General features: G+C 39.1%; 1 protein-coding gene across 2 annotated transcripts; it reads left to right on the top strand.

The window, feature by feature from the left end:
- The first annotated feature begins 3,004 nt into the window (after positions 1-3,004).
- inavab (innate immunity activator b) lies at positions 3,005-25,948 on the top strand. Of its 2 annotated transcripts, none has more exons than XM_038303725.1 (11): positions 3,005-3,147; positions 8,714-8,744; positions 9,041-9,117; positions 13,913-14,046; positions 18,376-18,498; positions 20,030-20,267; positions 20,380-20,430; positions 20,793-21,099; positions 22,475-22,612; positions 22,719-23,406; positions 25,482-25,948. In XM_038303725.1, coding segments are annotated over exons 2-11 (1,851 nt in total). In that variant the 5' UTR covers positions 3,005-3,147; positions 8,714-8,742; the 3' UTR covers positions 25,575-25,948. The 2 variants fall into 2 exon arrangements, with proteins under 2 accessions (XP_038159653.1, XP_038159646.1); XM_038303718.1 differs by having other exon boundaries at positions 3,006-3,147; positions 22,472-22,612.
- Positions 25,949-27,251: the final 1,303 nt, after the last annotated feature.

Raw genomic sequence — 27,251 nt, 5'->3', positions numbered from 1 at the left:
AAGGTGGTGGTTTTATTAGCATTTACTGCTCTTGACTTTTCTCTCTTCTACTGTAGAAAAGGGTTTTACTGTAAAGTATCTTTACAATAGACCTTATAATTTGACCCTTTATTTTACGCTACTATATCATTTGATGAGCAGACATTACATCTCAGTAGTTAAGTGCTGATGCATCTATAACCCTGTAGTCTATTTTGCTGAATGTTCTTGAATGCAGATTGGAAGCTCCTGCAACGTTTCTTGCAGATGTGATGTCAAGAGCATTTATGTTAAATCGGACCTAGCAAACAATCGAAGCGCAATACTCAAGATGGATTTTGTGGATACCTAGAAGCGACCGGAATCCAACTGAAGTCAGACACCAATGGCAACCCAGAATAAGATGAAAAAAGTCAAACTTGTCAAGTACGAGCGCAAGCTACGAGAACGAGCAGAAGTATGCTGCAGTTCTGTGTTTTGGCCATTGGTGGCAGTATTATTAGAAAACTGTGTCATGCCTCTTTAATGTTTAGATTTGGTAATAAACTATACTTGCATTGGTTAATCAGCAGTGCTTGGAAAATGGACGATTATTGATCGCTCACGACCAGCGACTGGCCAGTCATCATAAAGACAACCGTTTTGAGGCGCCATTGCATTGTTGATGTTTTTTTTTTTTTTTTTTTTTTTTGAGCAGACATGTATCTTTCTCCTGCTCTTGCTCCATGTTTGTTTTAAGTCGTATTGCCCAAAATAGGGGGACAAATTATCCGACAACAGAGGGAAGCGTAGAAGCCATTCTGAGCTTAGACAGTAGCAGCAGGAATTGTGTGAGAACACCTGGAGAGAGCTCTATATCTGGGCCAATCTTGGTGTCCTCTGGAACTAAGGATCCTCAGTTGTTGGTCGGAGGAGCCCGCCAGATAGGCGGTGCACAAGAGCAAGGAGATAAGGCAGCTCAAGAGCGGAACGGAGAGAAGCCCTCTGAGAAATCAGCACCAGGGTGGGCTACAGCTTACCAAGGCTAGCTAGGCTAACTGCGGGGGATTGAAGGGGCATGGTTCAAGTTTAATTTATGCTTCTGACGCATAGCCTCTGCAAACGTCAAATCTGTCTCTGTGTGAGACCACGCCCCCGCACAGAGGTTCTGCAACCATCGTCGCACACCTCAAAAATATCCTGACTATGTGTGAGATGGTCGCAAACCCGCACAGAACACAACAGAATTGCGCAGACAAAAAGCAGCTGTGAGTGGTCCTTGGTATGCCTTTCCGGCTTTCTGTGTGGTCGTCGTTCTGGATTCAGGGCCGGGGCGCGCCATTTCTAAAAACTGAGAAACAACTACAATGGACAGCTACTACGAAAGGTTAATCTGTCTTTTTGCCAACTCCATTAACAGAACCTGTTCCTCTTCGATATCTAGCAACTCTAGATCCATCTCTGTGACCGTGATATCTTTCATTGTTGTTTTGGAAGATAAACACTCCCGCCGGCGCCGCTAAAGTTCTAGTGACTATCAGCTGTAGTTCTTGCTAGTTCTCAAATAGCCTATTGTGCCTATTGCCATTGTGCTTTGGCGTAAAACTGCTGTGCATCCCTAGAAATTCCAGACCGACGGTGCAGAAGCATACCAGCAAAATGACATGGCTAAAAAATGTAATCTTTTTTTTTTTTTTTTTTTTTTTTTTTTTTTTTTTTTATGCAGTGAACTCTATGCTGGTGGTTCACGCTTTAGTCAGTTTCTCAGGTTTTACATTTAAATCATTATGGTCTTATAAAGTCTTAATAGATTTTAATTCTTGTTTTTATCTTAATGAAACTTGTAGAAATCCTGTACTGAACAACCAGAAGATGGTGCTAGTCAGAGATTAGTTTAATTTCTGCTTCACTGTAGTATAAAACTAGTTAGAATGGTAATTAATAAAAAAGTTTTTTTTCCCTGTGGGGGTTATCTTACCATAAACAAATAAAACTTTAAAAAAAGATTAAATATAACTTAGTTTTTCATGCTGGTGAAGATTCTCAGTCATCCAGGTCATAGTCATTCCAAAAACGTAAAAAAAAGGGGGGGGGGGTCCATTTATTTATTTGTTATATTTGTTTTGATCACTTTTCTGGTCACTTTAGTTTATTCTTTGTCAGTATTTAATAACATAACTCAGGTCTCTTAAGTTATTTTTCTTTAAAACAATTCTGCTATGGTTAAAAAAGTTGGTTAAATAAAGATTTAATTTCAAGTCTGTGTTTGTGTTCTTTATTAAAATTAAATCATTTAGCAATATCATAAAATTTCCAGGCAGAGATGCACATAAAATATGGTTTCAAATCTTTTCAATAATTATCGATATCGATCAATATGCATTTTTTTTTATCAATAAGCTTTTTTTCTAAATCGCCCATCCCTAGTTTTGCTTCCCATCCAGGAATCTTTTTTAATTCAAAATGTCTGAATTTGTTTTTCATATTAATGATTTGTTACAAATAATAATTTATATACAAATAATTGTTAAAAACTTCAGCATTACTAGTCAGTCACAAGTTACTGTTTGTTTGTTTTTTATTAGGAAACTAAAAAGTTGTGAAAGAATTAAAAAAAAGTTTGGCTTCTTTCATCATCCTAAAGCAAACTTCAGCCTGAGAGTGTTGACATGTTTCTACAGGAAGGATTGAGCATTTCTTCTACAATGAGATGTCTTGTTCCACTTAAGATGACGAGAATAGAGGAAATAATAAACACTGATCATATGTTTAGAAAGATGAAGTGCTTTATTGTTTTGTCATTGTGATAATTAGCTCATCAGTTCTTCATTCTTTAGAGCCGCAGTGATTCTGAAAGGTAGCCCAGTTTGGTGCAAGCGGTTGCTCATTTGTCCGTGTGCTGATTAGAGGGTGATGGTAGGTCTAATTCCTCGCCGTGTGGGTCATTGCTGTTGACACGGTTTCAAGCTTTGCCAGGAGAGTTGTGTTATCTGACACCTTGTGTAAAGCGCCCAGCCCTCTCTCCTATGCAGCCACTCCTCTCCAGAGGAGCGGCGCTGTCTCAGCGGGCGAGTTATTCATTCCTGTCCAAACTCCGCTCCGCTCACATTTTTTCTTTATTCAACTCAGAGATTCTCAGGAGGATAATTTTACTTCTTTGATTTTTGTCGGTTCTACTTCAATTGCTGAGTAAGTCCATTTTACTTTGCTGCTGAAATTACAGTGACAGTATTTCTTTCAAATCTGATTTCTGTTTTATGGTGTAGAAAATCCCGTTTTTTAATTTGTTTTATTTAACAAAGAAAGATTTGTTTATCACATAGCTCTAACTATGTATGTTTAAAAACTTCTTAAAATCATAAGAGTTTTAGAGGGTTTCTTTGTTTCTCAATGTCTAACAGATAATTTCTTAAACGGTTTCTGTTCTCCTGACATCACCACTGTGAACCTGTGAGATTTCCCCTGCTTTGTCCTTTGGGTTCTTGTAAATAAAAGAGGAAACTTTGGTCATGTTTAAAACATGACAACTGATAATATTTCCTGTTTGCTGAACCTGAAAGTGAGAAACTCATACAGATGATCAAACTACAGGCTAGTTTTCTCTGTATTGAAAGAACATCAGCCATTTTTTAGTGATTCAGTTGTGAACTTGATGTTTTAAAAAGTTTAAAACAATTAGAACTGACCTGTTTTTATAACGCTGTGCTGTTTTAACTTTGCAAGAAATATAAATTTAGAAGATGCCTCTTTAGGTTCAGGAAGTAATTTCTGGTTGTTGTTGTTAATATAGGGTTATTAACAAATAAAATCTTTTAATAATGTATTAGTTCATCAGCGTTCATTCTGTTTATTAGCTCCACCAGGGAAGTTATGTTTTTAGGAACTTTTGTGTGGGTATGCCTGTCTGTGAACGGTTTTTAATGGCATTTTTACCAGAGGTGCACCTGAATCCAAGTAACAACCCACTCGATTTTGGTGATGATCCGGATCACCATTTGGATCCAGTGTCCTTTCTGCGCTCTGTCTGATAATGGAATGCACTAGACAATTTTTAGCCTTTTAATTTGTGTTTTTAGTCGTTTTGGGATGTTTTTTTACAAAAGCTCTTTTTATAGGAGGAGTTTGCCAGAATAGGAAAAATAAGCCAATGGCCAAACTTTAACATTTTTAAATCGGTGAAGGAAAGATGGCCGTTTACCTGTCCAGCAGTGACAGACTGTAGGAGGGCACTCACCTTGATGCCGCCCTGTGGAGATGCAACATTAAACCCAGAATAAGGCTAGAGTTTCTCTTCCACAGAGCCACACAGAAAATTGAGGATTTTATTCAGCTGTGGGGTTTAAACAACATTTTATTTACTGTGTCAGATGAAGGACAGCTATAATTCAACAAGCTCCTCATTTAAGGATTTTTAGCTGACACTTGTTTTGACATTAATAGGGATTTTTACCTGACTTTGTTTTACATCGTAATTGATTCTATTGTTTGAATTGTATAAATAAAGTGTTATTTTGTATATATATTTATTAATTTGTGAGTATAGGTATTCACTTAAGGTGGATTTCACTTAAGGTTGCTTACTTTAACCTTCATTCCCGTTAAATAAAATTCTGAACTTTCTGATTGAAATAAGCTTCCATTCTAGTTCACTTCGAGGCTCACTTTTTCTCTTAAATGCAACTTTTCCTGTTTAGAATATTCCAGCTGGATATTAATCTGCTTTCAGCTTTTTGTGTGATTGTTTTTTCCCTTAAATTCTGCAAAGATAGCAGCAGCATATCTGTGGTCTGGTGGCGTAAGGATTTCAATGTCACAAGATTTAAGGAGGCAGTTAGTCACCATCTCGTCATGTTCTGGATGATAAGGGGAGACATTTCATTAATTGCCGTATGTTCCCGGGTGCCGTCATGTGCCTGCACCTTCATACGGCAGCTTATCTCTCCAAAGGTAGCGGAGGGGCCGTTAGCTGGAGCAACCATCTCCTGTTGGCTGGAATGCAATCACCATCACATTCCTCCATTCTGCTGGTTAATAATCAAACCAACATGCCTCACTGTTTGCTTTTCTCTGACATCAGGTGGATTTATGTCTCAGGCCAGTTATTACATGGAGCGGGCGAACAGTCATCGCAGAGTTGACAAACAGGCAGGCACAGGAACCATTGCAGACAGAGCAGCATGTGTGTTTCATGCTGACTACACCTGTCTGCGAGGTCACAGAGGCACGTCACACCTGAATCACTGAAGCAATAGGTCAGCAGGTTAGGTCATGGCGGGCTATGTTGGGAAATTTCACTAATGCCGTTTGTCTTGTCTGCTCAGTGAGATTTATGGGGGAAAATGGTTCAGTTTTCTGAACTTATTTTCACCGGTCGACGTCCCCGTTTGTAAAACCTGTTTCACAAATCACAGTTCATTAAATGCATCATAACTTTGGGTCGAATAAAAGTAAACTTGGAACTAGAGTTCAATGTTCATAGAGAAGTCTGGAACATTTTACATCTATTCTAAACAAAAGTCCTTAATGATCCTGCTTATTGATTAATACAGCTGGTTAAATGTTATATAAAACATTTATGGTTCTCTTAAAAGTTCTATATTATGCTTTCTAAGCCGTCAATGATCAGCATATATTTGATGAAATGTTTCCTTTTGGCACTATGGCTGTGTTAAACATTACAGTAATGTTATATCACTTTTTTTTTAGGGCTAAAACAACTAATCGGATTAATCGTGAATAACCCATTACTAACATAGTCGTTAGCTAATTAGTAATCGATTGATCGTTAACTGGAGTGTAGAGACTTTAAAACCTGTCTTTAGCTTACGGAGCGACCCACTTAGAGCAGTAATTATATCAACATTGTAAAACAACATGTAAACATTTTGCATTTAAAACAAAAAAAAATCCTTTTTCATCCGTCAATATGCTCCATCCAGAACTCCTCAAGTGGAAAACTTTTAGCTTCACCTGGTTTAATTTAGTAAAAAAATATTTTTTTAAGGAACCTTTGGCTATCTGATTATTAATCAATTAATTGAAAAAATAATCAACAGGTTCATTGATTTGCAAAATAATCTTTAGTTGCAGCCCCACTTTTTTTATTATGTATACACTAGAAACTCCCTCTGCTTGCCTTCAGCGTTTTTATGACAAAATTACTTCTGATGTCATATTTATACATTTTTTTGCTCAGTGTGTTGGTACATAAAGCCCTGCTGTGTTTATTTACCAAAACAACATCATGTGACTGAGATTCCATCTCTACGCATGCTTTGATCTGTCTGAAATTAGCGAACCAGGCCGAAGCAATGGAGGCGAGCGAGTGTGGAATGACTAGCATAGTTTCTGGGGGACAAAAAGTCCAAATGTGTGAAAAGCTGAAAGATGATGTTTATTTCTGGGAGGGGGAAAAATCAGTCTGGCTGTTGGAATTTTCGAAAGCTGAAGCTAAAGCCTAAAGAGCTAACTGAGGTTGTTGTGCACTTACCTTTGCTATTAGTGTTACTGGTGTTAGCGATGATTTTAAGCCCCATCCTCTGAGCTGTGAGTTTTCACACATAACAGCTCGGTTAGGACTTATTTAGCAGCTGCATCAATGGCCACCATCTGGCTTACTGCCTGTAGATGGCGCAACGTAATTTGGGCAGCACGGCAAGTGTAGCAATAGTGATAGCCATCACAAAGCAGGCACTGCTCGCTGGTTGGACCCTGATCTAGACAGGGAGCAGCTGCTGCTCACCGAGCAGAATGCATAAGCATTATGCTACATTCAGACCACACGTTGCAGAAGCAACTGGTTTACATGCAAAGTCAATGGTTGACACGCATCAAGCAACACCAAAGGTCCTGCAGTGCGTTTAGAGCGAAGGAGCTTCTGAGCATCTGGTGCACGCAACCGGCTTTAAAACCAGCAGCTGCTGGAGTTGGAAAATTTGAACTCTTGCTGCTCGACGCGCCACATCAACCAATCAGAGAAGCTAATCTGGGAGCTGGCAGGGAGACAGACACAGCACTGCTGATGCAGACTGCTATCATCACTCCTTTGAAACAATCTATTAATGCCTAAATTAATTTAAATTGTTGAAATGTGCCAGCAAAATATGTTCATTTTTCTGGTGACTGCAGTTTGGATTACATTCGTGAAAAACGCCTACCAGCTGCCGCAAACAGTAGTGAAAACCACAAAGAGGCGACCGGGCCAGAGGCTGCTGCTGAAGGGGATTTCCAGGGACAGAGCACCACCATACAACTGCTCAGACCGCCAGGATACGGGGGTCTGAGCAGCTCCAACAGCAAAATAATATTTGAAGGCAGAATCGTAACCTGGATGAACTGAATACACAAATTAAATTTTCAGCTGGACTTTAAATCTACTTTTACCCAATTATAACAGCAAATATAGCAAAGCTGCTCTCTGCCATTGAACGCAGGAGCATCAGAAGCATCTGTTCACACTTTACTGGATGTCTTACCCTAATGTGTACTACGAGCATCAACAATGATGCAGCGGAAGCTTTTTTGCTGCTTCAAAGGCTTGCGGTCTGAACGTAGCATTATTCATTAAAATAAGCCAAGCAACTCATTCAATATCATCTGCTACTGTTACAGGTAACCCGCATCAGACCCACTTTTTCGACCTCGCACCCAGAGCAACAATGATGCTCTGGGTGTTGTAAAAGGTTTAACCCCTAGAACCCGACGGACCCACCGGTGGGTCCAGCTGCTACGTGACTTCGTAATTTTAACAAACCCCCAGTATTGATGTAAAAAACACATTTGGCACAGTTTGGTGACATTTTTGGATAAATGTGCCAAAATGGCCTCTCCGCCTAAGAAATTTCTCACTAATACCATTCTAAAATAAATATGATTCATCTGATTGAGTCCAAATTTGGTATATTTTTACACAACATTTAGATTTAAAAGTCTGTACTACTTTTTGTGCTATAAATAATATTTTGGTAGTGTTTTGCAATGTTTATTTCAAAGACAATTTTGGCGAGGTTCAAAAAATGCAAAATATTTTGTATTTTGTCCCTAATATTTCAGGCAGGGTCAAAGCTACAATGGTGCTGACACCAGAAAACCATTCTATGACATCTTACCTTTACATAGGTACCAAAGGTTTCTTCTTAAATCTAATAGCTGTGAGGCTATAAGTGATTTACTTTTGTGTGTTTTTGTCAGGCAGAAATTTATTTATACCCCCTGAGGGTGTAAGAGGTTAAAAAATGAAGCAGCACGCACTGTTTTGCTTTTTCTGCTGTGTGCAGTCTGAACGTAGCATACTCAGATGTGCTTGAAATGAGCCTAAAGCCTCATCTGACATAATTTTGATGCAGGTGTAGCATTAGAACATAGATAAAAGCTCTGAAAAGTGGTTTTCTCAGTCAGATATGTACTATTGTGTTTTGTTCTTCTTTTTTGTGAGAAAAGTAATTAGTATCCGTCTTTCAGCCAGCTTTTCGGCAGCGTGCAGCAAACTTTCCTTGCAGGGCTCACTCCAGCACCTGTTTATGAAGGCTAGCTTCGGAGCTGTTGCTTTTTACAACGTAGATATGTCGTACGGTGACCACGACCATTAGCATAATGTTTTCCTTCAATCAGCTTTTTTTTTTTTATTTGACCATTAAGATTTATCTGGAAAACACCACAAATAGCCCATCATTGTGTTGGTTAGTTGTTATTTTGCTTTTTATTTTGTTTTTTTAGTAGTTAAGCTGAAATAAATGACAGGCTTTGTGCTTTACAGGACATGGTGTGGCGGTTAATCTGAAAACCATGCACTGCAAAAACAATCCAGAAATAAGTAAAAAATTGCTTAAATTAAGGATATTTAGCCTTAATTTGAGCAGGTAAATAAGATGATTTGCCAATGGAATGAGTATTTTCACTCTTAAAATAAGATAGTTAGATAATATGCACTTGAAATAAGAAGAAAAAATTGTTTTTTCTTATTTTAAAAGGAAATTGTCTTGTTCCATTGGCAAAGTGTCTTACTTACCTTCTCAAATCAAGGAAAAACGCACTTATTTTAAGAAAAAATAACTTATTGAGATTTCTATTTTTTGCAGTGCAGGAACAGAAGTCGATCTACTGACATGGAGGTCACTGGAGAAATCAGCGACACTGACAGTGGCATCATCCTTCACTCAGGTAAAACACTTTAAATGACTGAAATAGATGAAATGATGATGATAAATGAAATGATTTCAGATTTATCACATCTGCAGCTCTGCAGAGATTTCTGTTTGCTGCTGTTATGGTTATATCACATGAAACCAGTAGCACTCCTGCGTTGTTTCAATGTTAAACTGGTAGCAGGGCTCGTTTAGCAGAAGTTCATCAGTGCTAGCTCTGGTTCTGTTTATGAGAAACTGGTTTCTCCTTTTCTGTCCCTACTTTCATTCATCAGGAGTCACAGCGGGCTCATGGAGTTCAACAGCCAATCAGAATTCAGTGATGTTTAGAGCCCGGTTTTTTATCTGCTTAATGTTAATCAAAGAAACAGTCACATAGTTCTTTAAAAATGATAAGTCTGAAATTAATGCCATAACATGAGCTCACTGTCTCTAATCTTCCTGCCATTTCATCTGATATCAGCTGATATCGTTTTTAATTAATCTTGCTTTTAATATTCTGTCTTGTTTAGGGGTGGGTATTGGCAAAGAAGTCACGATTCGATTCGAATCACGATTCACATGCCACGATGCGATTCTATCACGATGTATCACGATACTTGAAATATTGCGATGCATTGCGATATTTTCACTGAACACTGTAAGAAAAAGATACAGCTGACGGAAAGCAACTGAATTCATACATAGCTGTATTTATTGAAATGACTTTTGGAGGTGTTGCCATGAAAACAAATACTGGACAGAAATATTACTATTACTGGCGTGGACACACTGACAAAAAGATCTTAGGATTCATAAAACTTAAAATAACAAAATGAGGATAATCAGTGCCGTTTACATGGCCTCAGTCGTCCTTTAAACCAATTAAATGAAAACATTCAAATGTATGACATTTCCCCTTTTGCAAATTACGTGCATCATATCAATTTCGTTTTTACCTTCTTTGTTTTTAAAGCCACAATGCATCCAAGCATCTGACTTGAAATGTGATGGAGCCGGGGGGCGAATTTTCTCAGTCTCCTCCATATTTTGTTTACGAATGACTTGTCTCAGTATCCCACGGCCGGACATGCTTGTGACACAAAGCAGCAGGCCTCAACACATCCGCAGCGACATCTGCTGGACTGGAAGTTGTATTCCGATTGGTTTGATTGATGTGCGCCAACCATTAATGTATTTTATTTGTTCATTTTTTTTTTTTTTATAATCGATTCTTGCCTTCAAGAATCGATGCAGTAGATCACAAAAATTAGAATCACGATTCATCGATTTGACGATTATTTTGCACACCCTTAGTCTTGTTCCCCTTTTTTCGTCACTTCTGGTACCAACAGGTCAGAGATCAGCCAATGACATATGAATGAATGAATAATTTTCATATATGGCTTAATGTTTTATCCTGTTTGAGCAGAACTCTTCATGAATCCCAGCAGCTGCAGCTTCCCATTACAGGATCAGAAATGCTTTGTACTCTGCTTCACATAAACAGAAAAAGGTGCTCTGCCCAAGTAGGAGTAGCCATTAACCTTCAGACCAAAATCTCATCTAGGCAGTCGGCTGCGTCTAAACATAATAATTCTGCTTATGACATTATGCCTTTCTCTGAAACCAAAATAGTTTGCTTTGATTGTTCCTCACTAGCTGTTTTCGACCATTTCTCAGGCAAATTTTGATCAAGATTTTAAAGTCGTAGGGAAATCATATTTAAGTGTCAAATCGTTCTGGCTTAGACATGTAATTGTACTCTTTTTCAAATGATATTGTCCCAAAATGTATTTAAAAATGTTTATAAAAAAGATCCTGTCTTAAAATCTGTGTTTTTTATGTAGGCCAGTTATTTATACGTCTGCTTCTACACCTCAATTCGGCCAATCTCCCTTTTATCTACTATTTCTTTCATCTTTCTCCTTTTTTCTGTTTTTCCTTTCCTGTTCTACTTATATTGCAGTGTCCATACAATCTGCAATACTCCCTGCATGAATAATAATAAACCTATTTATATGCATAAATCAAGTGGCTCCACTTGTGAAAGCAAAATCTGTTGGGTTCTTTTTGGCATCAAGACAATTATTCTTAACGCCACATCGCCAGACAGGACACTGTTAAAAAAAAAAGAAAAAAAGGAATAAATTCAGCCAATCATATATCAACGCTCATCTGTCAATCAAATTTGTTCGGACATAGCATCTTGATTCATATGTCCAAGCTAATATACGCAACGGTTGAAATCAGAATCATTTCCTTCGCTATTGAGTTCCGTCCCAGTGTTCACGGGGATGGACGTCTGTGTCTTCAGCAGGCGTAGAGCTAACAGAACTGGCAGCATTGCGAGGCAAGGGCTCAAACATGTACGGCTGTAAGCCATCTACACCAAACCAAGCTTCTGCCGCCATGGCATCCTCTTCCACAACATCTTCCCTGCTTTCTTCCTCTACATAAAAATTGTAGCACTAAGTTGGTTAACACTAACTGGTTAGCAAGATGCTTCCGAGAAACCGGCTACAATCAAACTTGCTTGCGAACATTCTGCCACAACAACCCCACCCTTTCGATAATCAACCAATCACATTCACTTCATTCACTAGTGTAAAGTCGTGCATCACTCGGGAGAATTGGGAAATGCAGCAGTTGGAACGACTGTTTCCCTACGACTTTAAAATGGTGTAGGAAAAAAAAGTGAATCAGGCAAGTTTCCTAAGTGAATTAACCAGGCGATGCAAAGTGTGATGTCATCATACATTTAGGTTATGTTTGGCTGTAATAAACAGGAGGTGCAGTTAGCAAGCTCATGCAAAGTATTGTTGGTGAAGCGATTTTTATTTTTTTTTTATATATATGTTGCAATCGCAAAAGTTGTTCTGACTTAATCATGGAAGTTAGTGTTAATGTGGTACATGGAAAGAAATTTGATTCTAATGCTTTCATTCATGCCACCGGCAGGAGGAGCAGCCGATCAATAATTAGAGGTTGATGTTGGAACGTATTCAATCTCCTCTTGAGCGCATTTTTAACATTTAAAGACCATCAAGCTTTCCTGAGATTCTTTAGTGCACATAAACAAACAATGACGTCTACAGTGAAGAACTATCAGAGAACAGTTTAGCTTCTGACCAACAAAATGGTACCAGAGTCGATTAAACCAACTTTTCTACAACATTAGTTCATGTGATACTATTAAAAACATCATCAGCAAAGTGTTTTTATATCTCAGAGCACTTTTAATAGTCAGATTTATTGTTTAATTTGATCAAACTGGTGAATCTGGTCCATTAAGGACCCAAAGCAGGATCCAAACTGCTTAATTTACCCTCAATGCAAATGTTGCATTGTCGATGCAATCAACTGGTTTTCCTTAGATAGAAAACTTTGAATCAATCTGACTGTATGATCTGGTAAACTGTAAAGTGCCTTGAGATGACATGTGTTGTGAATTGGTGCTATAGAAATAAACAGAATGGAACTGAATTAGTTATTTTTAATTAGCTTTTATTCCACAGCTGGTGGCTGCTGCGGTTTCCCTGTTTAGGAAGCTACATAGCCAACCATGCTGCTGTCTGCTGAAGCTAAAAGCAAACTAAAATTAGTCTTAGAATGTGCTGTTTTTAAACAATACTACTTAGTTATGTCTTCTTTGCAATATTAATGGTCTGGATAGAGTGTGAGATTTGTTTGTTACTTCCAATAGTGACTGACATACACTGCATTGCAGTAACATAAGAACAGCTTATGTTAATATTTCTATGGAAAAATCAGCTGTTTCTGTGTTTCTGTTGTTCTTTGTATCCAAACTTGCATTAAGTTAAAGCTGCTGTCTTTAATAATGTGACATAAAAGTAAACCGTAGCCGTCTTGCCTTTATTTACTCAGTCCTGTTGCCTATCTGTTATGTTCTGACATTTCTCGCGCTTTCATGGAGCCACGTGGTTTCTGTCCTCCACACAATGAAAAAGTGTCACTTCACAGTGAAAAGGCGGATTGTGTCTGAAAGCGGCGGCCATCTTCAGGCCATTGTGGTGCTGTCATGGTTTCCTTCCTGTTGCGCCTCTGACTTTGTCTGTACCTGCAGGGATTCTTGGCGTAATCTCTGAAAGTATGTGTTCCTCAATGCATTGTGCTCAATGGCCCCTCCCACCCCTCGAAACTAATCCTCATGTCATCAGTTACTACGGCTACAGACGGCGGCTGTACTCTTACATTGTTTATGGCTGCAAAGATCCTGATACTGATTGTTAGTTTCGGTGTCACTAATGAGGAATGCACCAAAGACCAAAATTTATTCTTCACTTTTGAGATAATCTCTTGTCCAAACTGCTGCAGCCTAATCCCTATTTGAAAAATATTCTCTAGTCTCCTAATAAAAATTGATTTTATTATGAAGTTTGAATTAAAAATATATTTCTGCAGAACCTTTTATAACATTCATATTCCGGTTCCTTTACTTATTGGTTTGTTTTGTTTTTGATGGATGTTTTGCATGTTTATGAAGTTTTGCACACTGACTTCTCTCTGTAATGTATTGCAGTTCTAAAAACATTTCTGTGATCCAAAGTCAACATATTAGCCATCACAAAGCAGGCACTGCTCTTTCTACTCATGTCACAACAAACTCTTCAACACTGATTAATGAGTTTGAGTTTTTTTCTTTTTTTTTTTAGTTGATCTCTGTGTTTCATTTTGAGTTTTCTCTGCTTGTTGTATTTTACCCCCTTATCAGCTTCATTATTAACTACTGCGCAATGAACTTTATGGCAGTCATAATCACAGTTGTAAGGCTGACACTCACGTGTTCTTTCTCTGGTTGCATGATGCAGGCTCAGACAGCCCGACTACGAATGCAAAGGATGTGACGACACACACACGGGCCATGAAGCTGAAGCACCAGGCGCTCCAAGGCCGGCTGGAGATCTGCTTACAGGAGCTGAAGAAGCTCTGTATCCAAGAAGCTGTGAGTGAGACCTCCAGTCTTTGTAATGATGCTTGAGCGTTTTGGTTTGCTAACTCAGAGGATAGATGAAGGTATTCTAGAGATGCTGGTGAAGATTCTCAGTCATCAAGGTCATAGTCATTCCAAAAAAAAAAAAATTAAAAACAATCCAGTGGACTTTGTTTCCAAGTTTGAAGACATTTCGTTTTCCATCCAGGAAGCTTTTTCAATTCAAAATGTTAATGCTATTCCTGACATTTTGAATTAAAAAGCTTCCTGTATGGGAAGCGAAACGTCTTCAAACTTGGAAACAAAGTCCACTGGATTTTGGAAGCATTATAGAGATGTTTAATCAGGCTGTTTCAGTGTACAGTCAGCGTGATTCATCGCTGTCTTAGGGAGGCTTACATCGGCGGGGCAGCTCTGTTCAGAGTCTTTGTGACACATTTTCCTGCCAGTTCTCCTTATTCCACAAAAGAACTATGATCCTTTTTTTTTCCCAGAAGGCCTCTTATGTTAGCTAGCTTAGCTTCTTAGAGAAAAACAATTGAAACCGGTCATTTGGTCAACCGAACAAAGGGGAAGTCATAATATATTATTTACTAACGTGTAGTTCCATCAAAAAAGTCCCTGTTACACTGAAGATCAAGTCAATATGCTCATTAAAAATTAGCATAAAGGCCCTTTAATTTTCATCTGGGCTTCCTCCATAGCACAGACGCTGGTTAGGCTGAAACTTTTAGAACTATGGAAATATGACGATACCCTGACTTTTAAAGAAAAGGTCTGGTTAGCAAGGAATAACCAATGGATCATTATTTCTACCTAAAACTAATATGCTCACTGTGATTTAATGAATTTAGGGTTAATCAGTAAAGAAAAAAAAAGTAAAAAAATAAAAACTATATTTTTCGTCGCGATCACTGATTCTGGGAGCGTCCATTTTTGCCCAAATATAGTAACACCTTCCTCCTGCCATCTTCCAGCAGTGACATCACGGTGCGGTAAGCCTAGCACCATATTCTCCGCTTTACAAGCAAAATCAATGGGAACTACATCTGCAATCAAAAACAATTATTGAAGATTTCCAGAGGACTTAACCATTGAAATTCACCAGAGCTATAGTTAAAATGACGATGCCCGCGTGCATGACTGTTGTATGCTGGAATACATCGGGTAAAAGTGGGGGGAAAAAAAGAGTTATTTCACCTTTCTGATTCCTGATCCTCCACGGACGGTTTAGTCGTTGGATTGCCAACTTCTGGCCAGAGAAAAACCCGTAATATGTAGCCAACACTTGGAAGAAGAATGTTTTCAAGATGACTTGGATAATAGCGCGTTGTGACAAACACCAGATACAGCACTGGGACTTGATCAACAGCTGATACCGCACCGTGACGTCACAAACCAGTAGGTGGCAGTAGTGTTCTTTGACAAACATGGATGCCTCCAGTAAAGCACATTCAAATGAAAATTACTCTTAATTAAAATACTTATCATTTATTGAACAGTATGGAATAATTTCATATTTAAAGTGCTTTCAGAAAGTTGAATTCTGAATTTTCCTTTAATGAGAGCAACAGGAATCAATATTTGCAATTAAACACGAAGGAAGCCCTGTGAAAACATGAACCTGGCACTGTTCAGGCCATCAGCAGCTCACTGCAGCCCCGACAGCAAAAAGGAAATCTCTCCCTTCATTCTGACTGGTCTAAAACTGCACTTTCAAATATCTGCTATTTAGTTTTAAGTTGCAAAAATCAATTTACAAACATCTTAGTAAAAGTTTTAAACTGGTAAAATTTGGTTGCAGATATCGTTCATGGATGTCCAGTCTGGATATTAAATGTTAAACAGCTTGGTTAGGCTCAACAGAGGAGCATGAGACCATGCTATGAGCAAGGCCTCCAGACTGCAGCACAAGTCATATTTTAGTGATGCTCCCCCTACAGGTCCTTTTGAAAATAGCACTGCCCCACAGCTCCAGCGCTGTCCCTCTCAAAGCAGCCAGAAAACTCATATCATGATGAAATATCTGAGAGATGGGTAGTACTGTACATTATCTACTGTAAACTAGTGTACAGCAGCCTTTTCACACAGCCTCTCTGTGTTTTATAGTGACACAATAAAAACAAAACAAACGGAGATGAACATGTCTGTACGGAAGAGGATTAGGGCCACTGTAAAGATAAAAAAAAAAAAAGTTAATATGTTTTTAGATATTATTTAAGTTTAATATGGGGGAAAAAGTCAGAATACTGACTTTAATCTCAGAATTCTGACTTTAATCTCGAAATTCAGATTTTTTTCTCAGAATTCTGACTTTAATTTGATGACATGTAATGTGTTACTGGCCCTCCCAAACGACTCGCATCTTTGTCAGTAAAGCAGAGTGCTCCCACATCCCTTCCTTCATGCTGCCCATCTACATTAAGATCCAAAATTCTGAGATTAAAGTCAGAATTCTAAGAAAAAAGACAGAATTCTGAGTTTTTTCCACATATTAAACTGAAATAATATTTAAAAAATCTAACTTTTTTTAAATTTTTTCAGTGGCCCTAATCCTCTTCCGTATGTATGCTACAAGTCCAGCATTGTGTGCCAAACTGATGCAGGCCTGCCACCGAGTAATGGTCTTGCCTTTTGTTTGAGTCGTGTCCCGATCCGATTCACCTTTTCTCTTTCTTTCCTTAAAGTCTAAAAGTTTTCTTTGATCACCGATGTAGCTGTTGGTGCCGATGGCCTCACTTTGGGTGGCCATGAAATGGTTAATTTTACTGTGAAAACTAAAGCAGACTGACGTAAAATTTACAAGTGTGGTTTTCTGACTAGAAACAGCAGGGCAAGATAACAGACCCGTCAGCCATCTGATTAAAATATTTTGGTAAAAAGCTTATTTAATTAGTTTCCAATCTCCGAGTACATGGCTGGAATCTGCACCTTTTAGCTCCTTATGTGTCTTTCTGGCCCTTTTCTAATTTAGGTGTTAGCAGAATTTTTAAATATAAAGATTTCATTGTTTGTTGTTTTTATCAAAATAAGCATAAATATCCACAAAAGAATGAATTTTTTTCAGCTAATTTTTTTCTTTATATCTCTCTCATTGGTCACAGATTATGTGCTACAAAAATGTTTGTTTTCTTTTCATTCAACTTTCATGTTTATCTCTTTGTTCTAATCAGTGTAAATAGAAATACAATGATCACACTTTCATAGAACAGCTTATTTAATTTTCAGCGTAAAAAGGTAGAAATTACTCTTTGACTTGTAAAGATGGCCGATCTCTACCCTTAATCAATCAGGACAGTTGTTACTGCGGTTAAACATGTGTCAAACATTCCCTCATACTGTGAAGCTCATTTTGTACTTCAAGCTTGAAAGAACATCTTCAACAATCAATCTCTCTCTGCAAAAAATGATTATGAACTTATTTTGACATTTAATTGAAGATCCCAGGACTTTCTAATCATCTCCTGACAGAAAGAGACACGAATAAGGAGGAATTTGGTGAAGGTCACATATTTAAATATAGCGATCCAGTTTCATCGGATAACTGAAGTTTTTTCTCGGTTTATTTCCTCTTAAAAAGTTCTGCTAAACAGGACTTTGCTGGAAGTTTTTGTCACACATCGTCCCGTTAATCTTTCACTCTTTACTTCCTCTTTCAGTATGTCTGTGTCTGCTGGGTGAAAGGTGCAATAAAAACCGACACACATATCAGCTGTCATTTCCAATCTGGACTCATCCAAGCATAGTTTCAGCTCTGGCATGCAGAGGCGTTCCAAGGTGAAATCCGAAGACGGATCATTGTTTCCCGTTGACACTTGGGCTGGGCTGTCCTGTTGGGACACGCTCAGATCCACTAATAGGAGTCACGCTGCCTCTCCCTGTGTTCAGTGACACAGAATAAGTCAATCCAAATCGATGCGCTTGTGTCGTAGCGCTGCCTCTGTGATAACCAGCAAGCCTTTTGTCGGTTTTTATTGTTCTCCTTACAGACGCTTTTTCTTGCTCAAAGTGAAAAGTTTTTGTTAGAAAGTGAAATCCAAAGCATGTAGTTGTGAAACATCCCCTGTAACAAATTGTGCAACCAACTCTTTGAACCCATCTGTCTGAACACGTTGAAAGGATCCGATACAGATTCTGGCGTATTGTTTCATAACTGCCATGGTGGTGGTTGGATAAGCCCCTTCAAAAGCCTCCAACAGAAACTAAACATGAGATTTAACGGTCGAAGTTTTGAACAAAGCTTTGTTTTGATTAACTGTTTAGCCAAGCAGTTTGAAAATGAAACTTTTAAGGTTGTTAAAATGTGAATGTATGTTCTGATTGTTTGTGGTTACGGTTTAGGAGCTGACAGGTCAGCTGCCTAAAGATTACCCTCTGCTACCAGGAGAGAAGCCTCCACAGGTTCGCCGACGCATCGGAGCAGCCTTTAAACTGGACGAGGAAAACATCCCTCAGGGATCAGAGGTACATGATGCAGTCGCATATTTGAAGGTCTACGATTTATTCTCCAAAGCTTAAAGTCGTAGGGAAGTCATATTTAAATGTCAAATCATTCTGGCTTAGACATGTAGATAAATGTGCTCTTTATCAGGTGATATTGTCCCAACATTTAGAAAATTTCTATATTTCTCTTTAAAATCCTGTCTAAAATCTTTGTTTTTTCCCGTTATCTTATGCAGGCCAGTTAGTTATACGTCAGCTTGTACACCTAAATTCGGCCAATCATATATCAACGGTCATCTGTTAAACTTTTTCGGTCATAGCATCTTGATTCATATGTCCCAGCTAATATAGGCAACGGTTGAAATAAGAATAATATCCTTTCCCATTGAGTTGCGTCCCAGTGTTCACAGGGATGGACGTCTGTGTCTTCAGCAGGCGTAGAGCTAACAGAACTGGCAGCGTTGCGAGGCAAGGGCTCAAACATGTACGGCTGGAAGCCTTCTACACCAAACCAAGCTTCTGCTGCCCTGGCGTCCTCTTCCACAACATCTTCGTCCCGCTTTCCTCCTCTAAATAAAAAATGGATGATGGAGGAGACTCATCCACGACCTCCGACACTAAACTCTCCTCCTCTTGCATGTTTCTGCTGTCCATAGCGTTCCTTGACAGTGTCGTTTCTATACTTCTGCAAACGCACATATCAAATGTCGTGTTGGTCTGGTTGCAAACCCGTTTTGCTGGTATACTTCTGCACCGTCGGTCTGGAATTTCTAGTGACACACAGCAGTTTCCCGCCAAAGTGCAAGGGAGAGCCTATTCAAGAACTCGCAAGAACTTCGGCGGATTGCCACGAGAACTTTGGCAGCTCGGGCAGTAGTGTTTATTTTCCAAAACAACATTGGAGTGTCTGCAAGATATCACGGTCACGGGTGGATCTAGTGTTGCTAGATATCGAAGAGGCACAGGTTCTGTTGATGGAGTTGGCAAAAAGACAGATTAACCTTTTGTCGTAGTTGTCCATTGTAGTTGTTCCTCGGTTTTAAAAAATGGCGCACCCCGGCACCGAATCGAGAAGGACGACCACACAGACAGCCGGAAAGGCATACCAAGGGCTAGTCACAGCCTCTTTTTGTCTGCGCACTTCCGCTTGAGGTCTGCGCAGGTTTGCGACCGTCTGACTCGTAGTCAGGATATTTTGAGGTGTGTGACCACGGTTGCGGAACCTCTGCGTGGGGGGCGTGGTCGTGCACAGAGACAGATTTGACGTTTGCAGAGGCTATGTGTAAGAAGCATATATTGGCCTTTAATCAATCTTGAACCATGCCCCTTCAATCCCCCGCAGTTAGCCTAGCTAGCCTTGAAAAGCTGTATACTTGCTTGCGAACCTTCCGCCATAACAACCCTGCCCTCTTGATAAACGACCAATCACATTCACTTTATTCACTCGTGTAAAGTCGTGTACCACTCGGGAGAATTCGTAAATGCAACGGTTGGAACAGCCGTTTCCCGCCGACTTTTAACATTTCTTCCATGGTCCCTGCATCCTTTCCAGGACTCAGAGCTCAGTTTAGTGGATGGCAAGTTGGCTCTCCAGCAGAAGATTTACGAAGCCGCCCGCAAGGTCTGCGAAGAAGATCACCTGAGCAGGGCAGTCAGGAAGAGTCGGATTCTGCAGTGCAAAGCCGAGGAAAAGAAACTGAAGAAGCTACAAGAATCTGCCTTTCAGCTGCGGCTGCGGCTGGAGCGTGGCCGCTCATCGCCCCTCCCTGCTTTTAATGTTCCGCAACAAGGTGAGAAAGGACAGGCTGGATAACATCATCCCTTCATAAATCCTTCTGATAAAACTCGAGACAGGACTACATTTAGTGCCTAAAATATTAATGTTTTGTTTTTTTAAATCAGACCTTGGCGCATCTGACAGCTCGTTATCTGATTCTGTGGTGCAAGATGAAGGTAAGAATTGACTTGTCCTGATTTGTACAAGTGGAAATGTTTTATTTTTTTCAGCTTTATTTTTTTTTTATTAGTCAGAGTTTCTGGGTTTTTGTATTATCAAACAACCATTAAACGTATACTGATGTGAAAAGCATTTACCCTCTTAAAAGATTTCTATTGGTTTTCCTTTTTGTTACCTAAATGTTTCAGATTAAATAGATAAATGTGCAGATTTAGATTGATTCTATTTCTGTAACATATCCAATCTACAAAGGACAGGGTTGTATTTTCTAAACCATTCCTTCTGGATGCTTTCCTAAATCATCTTTTCTAAGCCATACTTTTTAATAAAAGTATTTTTTTTATTTTCTATGTTCCAGAAGTTACCAGCCAGTCCTCTCAGCCGTCCTCTGGGCTTCCTCATCCAGTGGAAACAGATCCTCCTCAACCTCACGTCATGTCTGCACATTCCTCCATCGACGGCTCCTACACGTCTCCATCTGTGGCCCTGCAGTCCCTGCCGTCTAACCTCTGTCAGTCTCCCTGTCCCAGCGTCGACTCCAAGTCAAGTTTTACCTCCAGCCCAGCCTACGACCTTCCTCCCATCCAGCACTCCCCCTGGACTGAGTCTAGTCTTGACCAGCCTTACCAGAAGAGCAAGAAGTCGCGTTCCTCCAGCACAAAGAGGTGAGACACACCATCTGTCATCGCTTCTTTCCTGCTTTTTCAGTTTTAAAACTTTAAATCAAACAGAGAGTTTCTTAGCTGGGACTTCTAGTCATTTTGCCTCTCATTATAAGGATGGAAATGACTTTTCACTCCTGAGATTCTAAATAGTTTGTCATCTAATCTGTAGTGAAAACACTGAGATGTTATATTTGGCTCTGAATTCTGCTGGTTGGCAGTAATCAGTTGGAAAGTGCATCAATGCCCTCTGCTGATGCAGAAATGCTACAGACCAGCACACATCAATCTCTCGATTCACAGGTCTCTCTGGATTATGCTACCTGTGTGAGTAGATGAGTATCTGTTCAGTTTGTACTCAGAATAAGAGAGTAAAAAATAAAAAAGGTTGGAAAGGTTATCATCTCTGAGACGATATGGAGATTTTAGCAATGAAAGTGAAAACACAATCAATGCGTTTGATTTGAAGTGGCCCTTTTTCTAAAGGAGTATTTTTTAGGTGTTCTGAAGAAATAAAATAGCTGAACAAACCGATAACCTAAGTTCTTCAAGGATTAAAGCTATTTATTTTTATAATTTTAATGTTTTTTTCTTAAAGTCTTATGATAATAACTTTGTCCATTAACTGCTTTACTTAAGTATTTATTCTTCTGAGGACTTCTTAATTTTACTCCCTTGTGAACATACATGCTCTACTTTCTCACGTTCTGCAAGTGGCTTCTTCTCTTATAGAGACATGGAGGAAGAAACGTTGGATATAGAAGACATTCTTAATTCATTCCCCTTTAGTAGTTTAAATGTAAATTTTAATGATGTTTCGAGTTGTATTTCGGTTCATACTTTTATCCTGTCTGTAATTTTAATATAGGTCAAAATTAGACCAAACAGTGAGAAAAAAAAAAGAGAAAAATAAAAGGCATAGTGGAGGATTTTCACAATTTCACGAGCTATTTCTCCTCGTGCACGCTCTGTTTAACAGTTGCTGTTTGCTTCGTTCATACAAGCTTACTTTCCAAAAGAAGATTTTTTATTTTTCCACTATGTCAGACTCGCCACCGATAAGTGAATATTTGGACAAACACGCACGACGGCCTTATGTAAACATATGACCAGGATGATTGACAATTAGGACGACCATTTATTTAGACGATCCACCTGGAAAAAGAACATCCTTTACTATAGCTTTAACACAGTTTTTGTACAATTTCATACAAGAAAAAATACTTTTGTACTTAAATACAATGTAGAATTTGTACTTTTTAATTTTACTTCAAGAAAACAGAGTAATCTGTACTTGTGAATGTCTTTTATATATGGAAGAGAATGCTCTTCCGACGACAGAGGCCGGTAGAGTTTATCTGTGTTCTGTGTTCAGCAGTCCAGCCAAATCTGAAGTGTTGCCACCGTTGGAGGCTTGCTTACCGCAGCAACTCTCCCATATGAGACTGAGCCGCGCCCAGTCCAACAGCACCCCCTCCACACCAGAGATGCGTGTGCACAGACAGCTCTCCCTCAGGTTGGTCCATCTCTGGGGCGCTGTCTGTCCGGCATGTTCTTCATGAAGAGAAAACATTATATACACACGGACACTCTGAATCAACCTTTTCTTTGTCATTTCTCAGGGTTTCCAATCCAGAATCCCCGTTATTTAAGGACCGTGGTCGTAGCAGAGGCCCCAGGCGCCGCCTGACTGAATACCAGATCACTCTACCAGAAACTCATTCTCCCACCATGAGCCACAGCAGCCTGGCGAGTTCCGAGGACAGCAACTCTGAACGCTCCTTCTCTATTCACAGCAACTCCCCGAGCCGCGAGTTCCCCTCTCCCTCACACAGGCAGTATCAGCCGACAGCCCCCTTCTACAGCTCTGACCGCAGCTATGGACCTCAAGCCCCCCCACCCGCTAACTTTCCCCGTAACCACAGGCCCATGAGGAGCCCTGTGGTTCAGAGACTCTACTATGGTGAAGAAATGTTCTGCCACCCTGACATGGAGCTAGCCAGGTTCCATGACTCACAACAGATGCCCCCCAGCCCCCACAGATATGACTGTTACTATAGAGACGCTGCTGTACCCCACCAGAGAGCCACGAGGCCTTTACCTTCTGACATCAGGCTCACCCCTCCAGCACAGATGGACAGCTTACACTACCGCTCCAACGGCCTCCCCCGGCAGGTGGTGAATGAGCAGCTGAAGTCCTGGCACCGCCGCAGTCAGTTCAAGACGCCACGGTCGCGCTCTCTGGACAGACAGGGAGCGGTGAGGCTGAAAAACGGGCCAGGCCGAGAGCCAGCCTGCTACCCCAACCAAGTAAGCACCCCAAGCTGCAGGCGGATTGAATTTGTTTAAGCCCCTGTCACACCTTGACGATTTAGACCAGTGAATGGCTGAAGTATGAAAAATCTGGCATGAACGCAGGCATACGTTGGATAATTTATGAGTACGTTTTGCTCAACTTATCAAGATGAGCGCTGAACGTGTTTCTAACTTCCAGCTACTGTATAATGGCGTATTGGCAGCGTTTTGGTATAAAGGGGGTTCACAGGAGGAAACCATCAGTTCTCCTCCAGACTTCATCCCCATCATAGGGTGAGCCAGAAGGTGAATTTGATGGATCCTCCCTGCGTTTACGCCCACCACCAACAAAGTTCCTACACTTAGAAAAACTCTTTTGTCATTTTGTATACACAGACTATATGCAAATCTAAATTTTGTTTTCTGTAGCTCTCATGAAATTTCCATTTCTTAAAGTGCAACAGTGATCAAATGTAAACATTAAGGGAAAAAAAACATGGTGAAAAATAAACGAATTGATACGGTCAGTTTGATGCAAAAACTGTGATATGATTGATATGACAGACATGACGCTTAATCTGCTGCAACTGCAAGCATTTTTTTCTTTTTATTTATTCTTTTTTTTTTTTTGGTTAGCGGTAAACAGCAGCTAGGTTAATACCACGATCAAATAAATCTTTTTATGCAGGCCAGGCGCCTTCCACGCATTGCTGCCCCCCTCAGGACACGCATGGGCATTACGCTGCTGTGCGTTATGCAGAAGTTAGGCTGTTATTGGACATAAGTTCTGGACTCGTTATGAATACTCTATGTATACGCCCAAAATTGAAAAAATACATAGAAAGTTCAGCGTATGCCACCGTTTTAGGAGATTCTTTGACATCAGGCATTCGTTGGATAAATCGGCAAGGTGTGACAGGGCCCTTACGGGCATTCAAGAAACAAATACCATCATGTCAATAAATGAGTCAGATTTTTAGAGGATTGTTCCTCCAGCCTTTCACTTTGATTACACTGAAAATTATTTTTTACTTAAATAAGTAGACAAGACAATTTACATATAAAAAAAGAACTATTGCATTGTCCTATTTAAAGTGCTTATTATCTATTTATCTCATTTTAAGGGTACACAACACTGATTCCATTGGCAAATAATCTTATTTACCTGCTCAGATTAAGGGTAAATACTAGGGATGCACGATATAATCGGCCCCCTATCGGTATCGGCCTTAAAACTGAATATCGGACATCGGCCACCCCACCGATATTTAACCCGATATTTGATCAGCTTCTGAGTTTCTAAAGTCTAAAAAAAAAAAAAAAAAACTACTTCTTCCTCAAAAACTTCTTTTTTTACAGACTTAAAAACTTCTAAAGACGAGGGAAAAAATATTGATACATTAAAATATCCCAATATCTTCATATGCTGATATATTGCCATTTAAAAACACCGTATCAATCTCTTTTACTAATGAAATATTGCTATATGTCATCGTTATGCTACGAAATCCCCCGAAAATTCACGAAATTTTGACATATTTTTATATGTTGATATATTGACGCGGTATCGATCTATTTTACTAACAAAATCTCACAAGAATTTGCAAAATATCACGAGAGTTTGTAACAGAACGAGGAAATTTCCCGAGATTTTGAAAGTAAAATAGATCGATACCGCGTTTTTAAAAATCTATTTGATATCAGCATATGAAAATATATTTGAGTATATTATTTTTCAAAGTGTCAGAAATGGATAACAAAACTGCTATTTTCAATGACTACTTATTTTTGTTCAGCTTTAACATCGGTATCGATATCGGTTATCGGATACATGAGTTTTAAAATATCGGCATATCGGATATCGGCCAAAATCCCAATATCATGCATCCCTAGTATATACTCTTAATTTAAGGAATGTTGACATATTTCTAGATCGTATTTGCAGTGTAGAGCTTCTTATAAATGGAGGTTTTGGAGGAAAAAAGTTTTATACTTGTGAAAGTTAAAGTTTTCCACTAAACAAACTTTTTTCCTGATATTATCAGAAGCTTAAAACTAAATTCTGTTTTTCTTCTCCTTCTAACCTTTAGGTTATCCAAAGAGGAGCCCATCAGAGAGACGCGGGGGAAGCTCCAGAGCACTGGCTGATTGATGACGGCTCTCACTATATGAGTCAAGTGTAGAATTTAAACCAATTCATCCACATACTGCAGTTTTAATAAGTTGAACTAAAATACTGTCGTCTGAAAAATCACTTTTATTAAGGCATATTTTTGTTCACCTGCATTTGAGCATGAAATATAAGACTGATATGTAGAACCTCTTCCCCACAGAAACGAGCAGAAGGTCATGATTTCCCCTTGCAAAGATGGATTATGCTGCTGATGTTTAGATTTAGCGTAACTTTAAGGTTTTATCTTTTCTACTTAACGTTCCCAAATTAAGGGAACGGACTCTCTTTGCTGCTGCTTGTCCTGTTCAGTCAGAAAAGATGAAATGTTGGGCAGACAACAGGACCTCCACCAAAATCACTGTTTGTTGATTCTCAACAAAGCTGTTAGTTTGAAAAATAACTTTGAAATGTGTTACATGAGTTCATAGAATCAGGTTTGAAGCTTTAGGTACTAAACCCTCCTAGATGGTGATAACGCAGCTACGAACCTGTTTTATAGAAAAACTACATTTCATGATGATATTTAGAGATTGACAGATACAGGGTTGTTTAAGGTCTATGCAGATTATTTTGTTATCAGTCTAACTGATCCGTGCTGCCGATATGTTTCTCCTTTGACATGATACACATAACACAATTACTGATGTCTCAATTTAAACAAAAAAAACATCTATTAACAAGTCAGAGAAAGCTTTTAACAGTTGACGGCAAATTATGAAGCTAAATTAGGGCCATAAAGTTTCTTCAAAAACATTATTTTAAACTGAATTTTCTTTCTTATTATTAAAACTGCAAAGAAAGATTTTAAATTACAAAGAAGAAAGGTTTTAAACTGCTTTTCCCTCCTCATGGGGGCACAGGTAAATAGCATGTTTCAAAAAAATTATTTTTATTTCCAAGTTTTTTTTCTTTTTTTACAATTTTTTTCTGTTTTAAGAATACAAGAATCACTTTATTAATCCCTTGCGACCGGTTCTTTTCTTGCAGTGCATTCGTTTACAGTAGACAGAAAAGTAAGATTGTAGGTACAAATAAGATCACAGCATATAAAATCTAATTTATTTAAAATGCTGCTCAGTACTTAAATTACTATTATTGCACATGACCGTGTTATTGCTTATAGTGAAGTAATGGAAAAAATAAATAAATGAAATGACAATCAAGAGAGATGAATGATACAGTCTGATGGCCTCAGGCAGGAATGAGTTCCAGGGCGCCCTGAGGTGCAGTGTGATGAAATGAGTCTCTGACTGAAGGTGCTTCTGTGGGCGAACAGCACATCGTGAAGATGATGGATGGATTTTAATATGGCCAACATTCTGCTATCAGAGAGTCCAGCTCCTCTCCAACATGTGACTGGTTTGCAGATTCAAATCTTTTCCTTTCCAGATTTAGAAATTTTTTTTACATTTCAAAAAAAAAAATTCAGTTCCAGGTTATTTATAGTCAGTTTAAACGAAAGATGTTTCTGAATAAACTTTATGGCTGCAGGGGAACAACACTGCAAAGATGACAAGGTTTGACTACCATAGTAGGAGCCATTTAAAATGGCGCTTCCTGGTCAAATGCCAGCCTAATAGCAGCCCACTTTCTTCCAACTTCCAGCCGCTGGATTGACCCCTCTTGCATTTTTTTTTTTTTTTTTACTCTGACTCCACCCTTTCACGGAATTACAGGGTCTGAGCAG

This window comes from Cyprinodon tularosa, unplaced genomic scaffold (assembly GCF_016077235.1).
Source record: "Cyprinodon tularosa strain WSP-4 unplaced genomic scaffold, ASM1607723v1 ctg1138, whole genome shotgun sequence".
Classification (NCBI taxonomy): Eukaryota; Metazoa; Chordata; class Actinopteri; order Cyprinodontiformes; family Cyprinodontidae; genus Cyprinodon; species Cyprinodon tularosa.
Note: the sequence above shows the minus strand (reverse complement) of the source record. Positions and strands in the feature narration are given on the sequence as shown.